Source organism: Borostomias antarcticus, assembly GCF_949987555.1.
Source record: "Borostomias antarcticus genome assembly, chromosome: 21".
NCBI classification, from domain to species: domain Eukaryota; kingdom Metazoa; phylum Chordata; class Actinopteri; order Stomiiformes; family Stomiidae; genus Borostomias; species Borostomias antarcticus.
In genome coordinates this window covers 15,705,390-15,716,119 of record NC_140254.1, presented here as the reverse complement: position 1 = coordinate 15,716,119, position 10,730 = coordinate 15,705,390, and the positions used below count along the sequence as shown (strand labels likewise).

Below are 10,730 nucleotides of genomic sequence, written 5' to 3'. Positions count from 1 at the left end.
ATGCCCGTCCCTAGAAGGGCATTTAAAATAACAAACATAATGCATGCATAAAATATGCATGATATATGCAGCTGAAAACTAAGTCTGCATGCATGAATGAATACATACATACATATACATACATACATACATACATACATACATACAAACAATACAAATATTCCCAGCATATATAGGCAATATTTACTGTCTGATTCTAATTTGGCCAAACTAGGCTGTACTTTGTATTGGGGCCTACTTGTATTATATTCATAATGAAGTCCCACAGCAGTCCAGTAGCCAATGAGCTTGGAAACGTCTGACATACAAGAGTTCAGCCAGTATGATTCTCTTCCTGTAGCGGCCAGGCTGCATCCCCTAACAGTGACATCATATAGCCAGACATCAGTCCAGGTAGTGACAGCCAATCACAGTGCTGGACTGCAGCTGCGAAGTGTGGAGTTATTGGATGGACACGCAGCAAACAGCCAATGAGACGGCTGTGTTAGTCAGGCGGGGGCAGGGCTATCTGTACAGTGACAGGTAGTGGTAGAGATGCCCGGGACAACCCGCAGAGCTTCTCCTATAACATTTAGCGCTATCTAGACAGGTGAGAATAGGTTTACGGAATATCGAGGAATATAACCTACTTTTTGCGCGTCAGGGAAAGGCGTTTTGGACAAAAACTAAGCCTTATAAAGTGCGACCTTCATGGTAGTCACATTGCGGCGACATCACATCCAACCAACTTTTTAGGCTACTAACGCACTAAATTTGAAGCAATCAGAACAATTTAAAGACGGGACCATGTCGATGCATTTATATCAGGTTAGCAGTGCGCTGCTTGAAAGAACTGTCGGGAAAGTGAGTGACAACTTGACATCAGTGGTCCTGGCAGCCTCTGTGATCACCCTCACACTGGGATACATTTCAAAGCTGCTTCTCAAACAGTCTACTGACAAAGACTTGGTAAGTAATGGATGTGTTTGTCTTGTTTGTCTGCGGAATTCATTAATTGGTTTGAATGCTATATTAATAGAGCACAAAATTAATTAAAGTGTTCCCCCCCTCCATTAGAAATACCCACCATACATACCTTCAAGCATTCCATTTCTGGGTCACGCTGTTGCATTTGGAAAAAGTCCTATTGAATTCTTGGAAAAAGCATATGAAAAGGTAAGGCTGGTAAAAGCTGCATGGAAACATAGCCTAATAAATATGGAAATAGGGTGATTTGCATTAATGACAATCTCTGTAAAAGTGCCAGAACAAAACTATTTTGATACAAGATTGCATGAAGCACAGTAGACTATAAACATATCTCTTTAGATTGATGTTTTTTTTCATTAACAGTATGGACCCGTATTCAGTTTTACTATGGTGGGCAAAACATTCACCTACCTAGTGGGCAGTGACGCGGCCACACTGATGTTCAACAGCAAGAATGACGACCTCAATGCAGAAGATGTCTATTCCAAAATTACCAAACCAGTTTTTGGCAAAGGGGTGGCCTATGATGTCCCTAATCATGTAAGTCCATAGATGAATACTTTCATAGTCTTACTATATACATATACATATCTCGTATCTTTTCAAAAACAGATTATGTTACAGTCCTTTTACAGTGCTGATTGTTGTAAAGCTTGCTCTCTTTTTTGCACAGATCTTTCTGGAACAGAAAAAAATGCTGAAGACAGGTTTAAACATGGCCCATTTCAAACAACATGTCCAAATCATTGAAGATGAGACCAAGGAATACTTTGAACGGTGGGGAGACAGCGGGGAGAAAAGTAAGACAGTTTTGAACAAACGCAAAGGAATAATACCTAGGTTTGTCATATCAGTAGGCTGGAATTAATACAAAATCATTCGTACAGTATATCACAAATGAACACGGATACCTTTGAGGCAACAACAAAGAAATACTCTCTTCTATGTTTCCCTGTTAGCAAATCTCATTATGCTTCTCCTCCTCACTATAGAGGGTTTTCTGTCTGTCTGTCTGTCTGTCTGGCTAGCTAGCTAGCTAGCTAGCTACATTCAGTAGCCTAAAACCTCCAACATGGCCAACCGATGACAGGCCGTAAAAACCCTCTAGTCTGTCTCACCCTCTCCCTCCCTCTCAGACCTGTTTGAGGCGTTGTCGGAGCTGATCATACTGACGGCGAGCAGCTGCCTGCATGGGAAGGAGATCCGCGGCCTGCTGGACGAGAGGGTGGCCCAGCTGTACGCCGACCTGGACGGAGGATTCAGCCACGAAGCCTGGCTGCTGCCCGCTTGGCTACCCCTGCCCAGCTTCATGTACGACCGCAGTGGAACACAGTAGAGCGCAATGGAAACATAATCCAGAGTGGTGCTCCTGTCTGTCACTGTCACTCAAGTCCTCCTGCTCTCTCTTCGCAGACGGAGGGACAGAGCGCACATTGAGATCAAGAACATCTTCTTCAAGGTCATTCAGAAACGCAGAACCTCAAGCGAGAAAGTGGATGACATCCTGCAGACCCTCATAGACGCCACCTACAAGTGAGACCCGTTCTCCTTACTAAGGCTACGCTCATCTGATGCTCACAAGTTAATAAGGAGCCTTGTGATATACTCTACAGCAGCCAGTCAGTATCACAGTAAAGTGTTCCTTTGAGACTGGTTTAGATAAAAATGATCAGGCAATAAGTCTTAATCGGCTTAATCTAGCATAAATGGGATTTCCCCCAAACCACTCTCGTACACCTAAGCCAATCAGTTCTCAGATAGAGGCTGAAGTCAGGATCATAACCATGATCAGGTTTATTGCCAAGCAGGTTTACACATACAAGGAATGTTCTTTGGTCTGTTGGTGCATAACGATGGTTACGCATTGTAACCCTAGTTCTATGAGTGGGTTACACTAGCCAATAGGAGCTAGCCCTGTGGGGGCTCCATGAAATAGAACAGTAGACACAGTGCAAGGACAGGACAGGACAGGACAGGACAGCGCATGTGTAAGAGGGGGTTCATCTGGGATTGAGATCTCCACGGCTCTCCCGCCTCCAGGACCGGCAAGCCCCTGAGTGACAACGAGATCGCAGGGATGCTGATCGGCCTGCTCCTGGCCGGACAGCACACGTCCTCCACCACCAGCTCCTGGATGGGCTTCTTCCTGGCCAGGGACAAAGACCTGCAGGAGCGCTGCTTCGCCGAGCAGAAGAGCGTCTGCGGAGAAAACCTGCCGCCCCTCCAGCTGGAGCAGGTCCGTCTCCTCCTCCGACGGGCTCACCCAGCCTGGGTCCAATAGCTAGTATTCACCTCCATTCAGTAAGGGATAACGCATGGTCAGCTGGTTATTATCGAAAAAGAAGATCCCGAAAGTGCGTTCAGAGGATTTGTAACGCACTGAAGTGCTCTTCTGTTTCGATAATGACCGGCTGGTTGTACGTTATCCCGCTTATTACACGGCTACCTACCAACGACATTAATACTAATAAGACTACACTTTGTTTTTCCAGCGAAATGGTTCTGTGTGCTAGGGCAATGGGCGTTTTCAGAGATTGAACACGGGCTACAACAGCCAAACCGTTATTGTTTAGAATGTTCAAACTTTCAGACAACTTTCAACTGTCGCCCATAGACATATAACATGTTGCCCTTAGCAGCGGTCAGTATTGCTCGTTGCCGGTGAATTATCGAGAAATAATTCTCCAGTAGAATGCGTGATTGTCCAATCAGAATTGAGTATTTCAGATAGCTGTGTAATAAAATGCTCTAGCTGTGCTTGGCTGAGTTTGCCTGTGGCTTGCAAATTAACAGCACAAATCCCACTCACCCAGCATGCACCCAAGGCTGGCTTCAGGCAAACATTCATGAGGGTTCGAACGGTATTTAAAGGACAATGCTCGTTTTTGACAACCTGTACCTTATTTACAACATATTATAAGTTATTTGACTCACCAAGATCACTTTGGTGTAGTTCGGAGGCATGTAGAATAAATTTAAAATCCAGCGCGAGCCAGTATATCCATGTAATGGCGGTGGTCGGGGCACCGAGAATGCATTTTCTAAAAATCTATTTTCTGCCGCGAAACGGTTGTTTTCATCAATCTGTCTTTATGAATCGCTAGTTGTGCTTACATAGAGCGTAGGACTGTTGTGGTTTTTCACATGCCTCTGTAATATGATCTTTCGAAACGTCTTTCGACACGAAATAGCTTCCCCACTTGCTCCAGCACGCATGCGCACAGCGCGCAATCGTTGTTCTTGTTGATCTCGGTGAGTCAAACGTCTTATAATATGTCGTAAATAAGGTCCAGGTTGTCAAAAACGAGCATTGTCCTTTAACTCAGACATGCTGTATGTAAACTAATGGCCATGCAGATGGTTGTTGATTATGTTTTTGTATTATAATGCATGTACTGTATTTAGGAAATCGTTTTTAAACGATCATCTATGGACATGTATACATGTCAACTATGAAATGTGGTCTTACCTGCCTGGTTCCTCTTCTGTTCCTCAGCTGAAGGAGCTGACTTTGCTGGATCACTGTTTGAAGGAGACGCTCAGGCTCAGACCACCCATCATGACCATGATGAGAATGGCAAGATCCGCTCAGGTATGATGAACACCTTCACTTATCATCAGAGGGCTTGTGACCGAGTATATGGCACCATAAACCCTACCCAATATAGTAGCACCAGCTTCTAGTACCAACAATATACAGTACCAAAGGCTTTTGAATAAGAGCAAGTGGTTTACGTTGCATACCGAGGGCGGCATGTAGCTCGGGAGGTCCCCGGTTCGATCCCAGCTCCTGGCAGTGTGCCGAAGTGTCCTTGAGCAAGACACTGAACCCTGAAATCGCTCACGGCGTAGTACTTAGCATTGTCGCCTCACAGCAAGAAGGTCCTGGGTTCGATTCCCGCTTCGGACGATGTCGGCACTGGAGATGCTTTCCCCAGGGTTGTCAGGTACTCAGGTGGGATATCTCCCAGGCCCTTCTGTGTGGAGTTTGCATGTGTTCGCAAGGGTCGCCTCACAAGAACCGAATATAAAAACATGCAGAAGAACAGATGCTCTTCAGTCCTGTCCCTGGCCAGGACTTGGACCGAGCACTTGGACTTGGTCTCCGGGCGCCACTGATGAGGCTGCCCACTGCTCCTGGCTGGTCCTGGAGGAGGACAACTGGGATGGGAGAAATGCCGTGGACAAATTCCACCTTAAGTTGCATGTGTGTGTGCCGTTGTCGCCGCTCACGTGTGTGTCACTGCCATGTATCTGATTAAAGACCCCTAAAGATCCAGTAATTATTATTATTCTTTTTCATCTGATGTCCACCTCCTGTCCCAGATCGCAGCAGGCTACACTATCCCAGCGGGTCACCAGGTGTGTGTGTCCCCGACCGTCAACCACCGTCTGCACGACACCTGGACAGAGAGGATGGATTTCAACCCTGACCGCTACCTCCACGAGAACCCTGCCGCAGGGGAGAAGTTTGCCTACGTGCCGTTTGGAGCCGGTAAGAAAAACGCTAAGTGGCGTTCACCGGGAAAAAATATCTACGTTTGATGATAACCTGACAACACTCCAACAATTGAACACTATGCACAACTGTATACTTGAACATTATTTAATTGCACTGCCTACATCATGGACACAGACATAGTCATCCATGATTGGATGGGATAAGTAGATGAGGATGATACTGATAGACTGCTAGACGACGGATAGTATAGTAAATTGCCAGTTTGGGAACCTTTAAATGTCTAGCCGAGTACCTAGGACTGGAATGAGGATGATTAGCATTCATTAGAGACTGTAAGGACAAACGATAACAAGAATTCCAATGTACCTGTGCTTGTTACACATGGCAACTTTCTATTCTATTCATCTAGTTTGAGTGTAGCACAGAAATTGGTCTTTGGTGGGAGAAGCTGCTTCTTAGTTTACCACTACAGTAGGTTACTAGTGCAAGGTTACTATAATACTTAAATACATCATGGCATCAAGCTGATCAAAAACCAGTCTGACATGCTTACTGTGGTTTTGTCTGGACGTCGGTGTGTTCTCCCGTCCCCTAGGTCGCCACCGTTGCATCGGAGAGAACTTTGCCTACGTTCAGATCAAGACCATCTGGTCGACCATGCTGCGCATGTACGAGTTTGACCTGGTCGATGGTCACTTCCCCGCGGTCAACTACACCACCATGATCCACACCCCTTACAACCCCATCATCAGGTACAGGAGGAGAACACACTGTGACTGAGCACAGAGAGGAAAGGGCACATCAGAATCGCTACTTGTTAAAGTATACTTTAACTTTAAATTAAATGAATGCACCTTCTGGAAATTAAATTGTTTTATTTCTGCGTCGACTGCAATACATTTGTTGCATGTATTTTGTCGTTTTTGTTTTGTCCTTGAGACAAATCATTGTTTTATGATCTGAAGTTTTCGACCCAGTTTTTGTTCCAGCATCAAGTAGCCGTCTGAAAGGTTGTAGTTTAAACACAAGTTCCTGCTGATACTTTGAGTCAAAGCGCTTCAGGGTGCTACGCAGCGTAAACCACTGGCTCTTATTCACAATTAGATTTTTTGTTTTTTTTTCTTAAAATGATGTGTAGAATAAAGCAATCATAATGTAATTGTACAGATGTGTGGTAGCATTGGTTTCAGGTTAGGGGGGAGCTTGACAGATGCATTGCCTTGAAGAGGAGACAAGAACCTATGAACTTAGAGCACTGGCCTTTCTACTGTATATAGTGTAGCATTGTTTAAGATATGCTTTAATTGCTCTCCTATGAATCCTATTTAGTTCTTCAGTCTTCCCTTGTTTTAATTTGATGTTAAACTGCTAGAAATGTTTGATGTTTATGTGAATATGATACTTGTTTATTAATAAAGTCAGATAAAATATTTTTCTGTCTGATGTCAGTTAAACTGATGAGACCACTTTATAATTAATTTAATGTTATAGTCATCTTTATTTCAGTTTTTGACAAAATACCCAGAAAATTCAAAGCTCCTACCCTTTACAAAAATAGGTCTTCTACAAATATCCTTTGAAACCGTCTAACAAAACACAGTGTAGTGTATATATCCAGTAGCAGCCTCCTCTACAGTACAACCCAAACATCCTCTGTTCTTCCACCCACACAACAATATACAGTAAATTAATCAAGAGTTTCTTTAAATTAGCATTCCATAAATATACATTTAACATGATTGTATTTCATCCACAACAAAGAGACAGACCAATTTTACAAACGTAGAAGCGGTTTCAAGTGCTGGCGACAAAAAGCCCGATTATACAGTAAGATGTTTTACACAGAAAATGGTATTTGGTCCCCACAAAATATACTGTACACAGCAGAATGATACAAAATAGCGTAGCTCAGCACAAGAAAAGGCAACTGAGTTTCTTCAAGCCAGTTCCAAAGTAGTTCTAGACATCTATCTTCTCATTCCAAAGTAGTTTCTAGACTTCTATCTTCTCATTCCAAAGTGCAACTGACCATATGACGAAGAACCTGGAGGAGAAGACAGATGAGTTGGTGGTTCATTTAATAAGTCTAAATCTGCACATGCTTTTCAAAAATGGGTGAATGGGACAACCATTCAGTCATTTTGTGTGCTTTAGGAAATATCAATTCAAATCTACAGTATTAGTGAAATTGTTTGTACTGTAACATGTGAAGAGCATGGTGATGAGAGCCACTAAAACAGACAGGGTCAAGAAAGGTGTGTGTGTGTGTGTGTTACCTGACGTCACATTCCCTAGCCTCCTCTGCAGGGCCTCCAGGCGGGAGATGTAGTCTGTGAGCGCCCTGTCAGGGTCGTAGTTCTGGAGGTGGGAGCAGGTCAGACTGCCATCGTCTGCCATGTGGAACCTACCAAACACAACGCACATTTTACAAACCAAAATTAGATTCTGCTCTCCCAAATTATACTCAGGGTTATGCTCATCATCTTATTTCCAGCATTGAAGAGACTAAAATAAGGCCAGAATACATCAAATTATAATTTAAATGTTGCAACAACTGCAACTGTAGATAGTTCTGCAAAGAAAGTGTAGAATACAGTACTAACTCACAAACTACATGATGGCATCAATGCAGTAAGTGAACAACATGCTACCTACGTTGTACATGTCTAAGATAGGATTCACTTCAAGTCATTGTTTGTCAGGTCCCAACCCATTGGGGAGACTGTAGGTGTTGTATAATTACACTACACATGGGGGGGGGGGTTCAGGTATGCTGAACAATGTTACTGACCAGTTGTTATTGTACCTGTGCTGTGCGGAGGAGAGGGCAGATCTGGGGGAGTTTCTTCCGCTGCGCCCCCTGGTGGCTCCTCCGCGCCTCTCTCCATACCCCTCCACGCTGCCTGGCTGCAGGAAGGCAGCGTCTCTGGCTTCGCTCCCTGGGGTAAAGATGAGAGAGTTGAAACCACAGCCTGGCTAGTCTTACAGTCTTTGAATGGTTATTTCTGTGTGCTGCCGAGCTCTGGAGTCCGGGGTACGTTAGAGGTTTAAGCCAGTGGTGTTCACCTAGGGTCAGGGTCAGCCCGTTCCTGTTCACAGAAGCGGAGGGCGTGGACACCAGCCCCGTGGCCTTCTGCCAGCGCCTGACCAGGAAACGCATTCTGAAAGAGGAGGAAGGTCACTCAAGACGTCTAGACATGGCTACTGCTGTCCACTGTACATCTGGAGAGAGGCAACGGCATCTACGAGGTGCAGCTTGTAGCTTCATAACCACTCATTTCCACAATACCTAGGCTTGTAAATTAATCTTCGCTACATTTCTTTTCTCTTTAGCTGTTTAATTAATTTGTTTGTATTACTTTATTTATTGTGTTTATGGTGAGTGTTTGTCATTAGGAGTGCCACCTGACAAGCCCTTATGTTTTTTTTGCTTCCTATTGCACATTTCCTTCGTATGTTTGTGTATTTCACTTCACCATGTACTACTGTATGTTTTCAGTCCCCTTTCATTGATCTGTTTTGTATTTGTTCTAATTTTTTATGTTCTAATAAACAAATAAACAAATAAAAACAAACAATTAAAGGGTTATTGAAATTAAATGAGAAAGACGACTTGATTATTCTGTTACTGCATCTGGAAACTAGAAAAATGCTTAACGGTCAAGTTAGCATGTCAGTCATACAGTACAGCGAAAAGCCCCTCGTTCCAACAGCCTGGGAGGCTCGGCGCTCACCTGGAGAGGGCGATGGAGACTCTGACGGCAGAGCGGAAGCGCGTCAGCCCGCGGCGGTGCGTCAGGGACTCCAGGCTGGCGGCGGAGGGCCGGCCGCCCATCCTGCCGATGAGCGCCAGCGTGGCCTCCTCGCACTCCTGGAAGCCGCCCAGCAGCAGCAGCAGGTACTTCTTCTGGTAGATCAGGGCCTTGCGGAAGCTCTCCGAGCGAAGGTACTTCCCGTACATTCTCTGGAGGGAGAGCACGATGGGGGGGGGGGTGGACCAAGCGTTATTGAGGGACAAGTAAAATAAGTATTTCTTTACCTTTTTAAGTGTCTTTTATCTGTATCTGTATCTGAATGCGTTGGTAACGGTCAAGTTTGCATGTAACCATACAATATGGCGAAAAGCTCAGTATGCCTGTAGCTCAGGAGGCAGAGGGTCGTCCAATGATTCGTAGGGTCGGCGGTTCGAATCCCGGCTCCTCTTGACAACATGTCGAAGTGTCCTTGGGCAAAGACACTGAACCCCAAATTGCTCCCAGTGAGCAGGCTAGCACCTTAGGTGATATCTCACTAGTCAATGTCTTTGAGTGCCTGAACCACCACTGTCCTCCCAGGTTCAGTGTGTTGATCTGGGTTCATGGCGCCAGCTCACCTTCAGAGTGGCGTTGTCGGCCTCCGGTCCGGCCAGGTCTCGGAGGGACTCGGTGCGGATCTCTCCCCGGAGGCGGGCCAGTTCAGCCTGGGCCAGGCGCAGGGCCTTCTCCAGCCGGCCCCGCTCCCTGTCCCACGCCTCCCGCTCCTGGGACAACAGGCCGCTCGCCGCGTCCAGCTGCTCCACACCATGCCTGCTGCCCGCCTGGAGGGGGAGGGAGGGAGAGAGAGAGAGAGAGAGAGAGAGAGAGAGAGAGAGAGAGACTTTAGATTTCACACAAGCTCTGGCATGCGCACACACACATACCTGCCTGGTCTCAGCGCCAGAGAGTCCCTTATTATCACCTTAACTGCCAGAGCCCACTGAACCAAAACACTGATACAGGACATACAGGTAGGTTAGTACTCTGGAGTACTACTACAGTACATATACAGGTATGGTAGTACTCTGGAGTAGTGATACAGTACATATACAGGTAGGTTAGTACTCTGGAGTACTACTACAGTACATATACAGGTATGGTAGTACTCTGGAGTACTACTACAGTACATATACAGGTAGGTTAGTACTCTGGAGTACTACTACAGTACATATACAGGTATGGTAGTACTCTGGAGTACTACTACAGTACATATACAGGTATGGTAGTACTCTGGAGCACTCACGCTGTCCGCCACGCTGAGCCCTGCCTGGTGGTAGCGTCGTAGCTCCTCCTCCAGGCGGAGGGCCTGGTTGCGCAGGTCGTTCTTCTCCTGGGTCAGTCGGCTGACGAAGCCCGTGAGCTCGGCGTTCTGTCTCAGCAGGCGCTCCGTCAGAGAGCTGGAGCCTCCCGCCTGCAGGGCGGCGCTCTGGGGAGACAGGCACAAAATAAAAATTACACCTCAGAGATTATTCCTCTGTAAATACACTATTGACAGTCAGTGCACA

The 10,730-nt window shown here is 45.7% G+C and overlaps 2 protein-coding genes across 2 annotated transcripts in view; one reads left to right on the top strand and one right to left on the bottom strand.

The window, feature by feature from the left end:
- Nucleotides 1-531: 531 nt before the first annotated feature.
- cyp51 (cytochrome P450, family 51) lies at nucleotides 532-6,685 on the top strand. The gene is made up of 10 exons (XM_084455448.1): nucleotides 532-948; nucleotides 1,057-1,155; nucleotides 1,333-1,509; nucleotides 1,643-1,769; nucleotides 2,106-2,280; nucleotides 2,383-2,502; nucleotides 3,010-3,205; nucleotides 4,466-4,561; nucleotides 5,296-5,464; nucleotides 6,027-6,685. The coding sequence occupies exons 1-10, from the start codon at nucleotides 787-789 to the stop codon at nucleotides 6,209-6,211; spliced, it is 1,506 nt and encodes a 501-aa protein (XP_084311574.1). The 5' UTR covers nucleotides 532-786; the 3' UTR covers nucleotides 6,212-6,685.
- A 253-nt stretch (nucleotides 6,686-6,938) lies between these two features.
- akap9 (A kinase (PRKA) anchor protein 9) overlaps nucleotides 6,939-10,730 on the bottom strand; it is a gene marked incomplete at its 5' end in the record, with an annotated part of 84,233 nt that continues 80,441 nt past the window's right edge. The window contains 7 exons of the mRNA XM_084454977.1: nucleotides 6,939-7,475; nucleotides 7,708-7,835; nucleotides 8,238-8,370; nucleotides 8,498-8,592; nucleotides 9,166-9,395; nucleotides 9,804-10,007; nucleotides 10,469-10,651. Of these exons, the coding sequence (XP_084311103.1) occupies nucleotides 7,432-7,475; nucleotides 7,708-7,835; nucleotides 8,238-8,370; nucleotides 8,498-8,592; nucleotides 9,166-9,395; nucleotides 9,804-10,007; nucleotides 10,469-10,651 (1,017 nt within the window). The 3' untranslated portion in view covers nucleotides 6,939-7,431. The remainder of the gene's footprint in view (nucleotides 7,476-7,707; nucleotides 7,836-8,237; nucleotides 8,371-8,497; nucleotides 8,593-9,165; nucleotides 9,396-9,803; nucleotides 10,008-10,468; nucleotides 10,652-10,730) is intronic.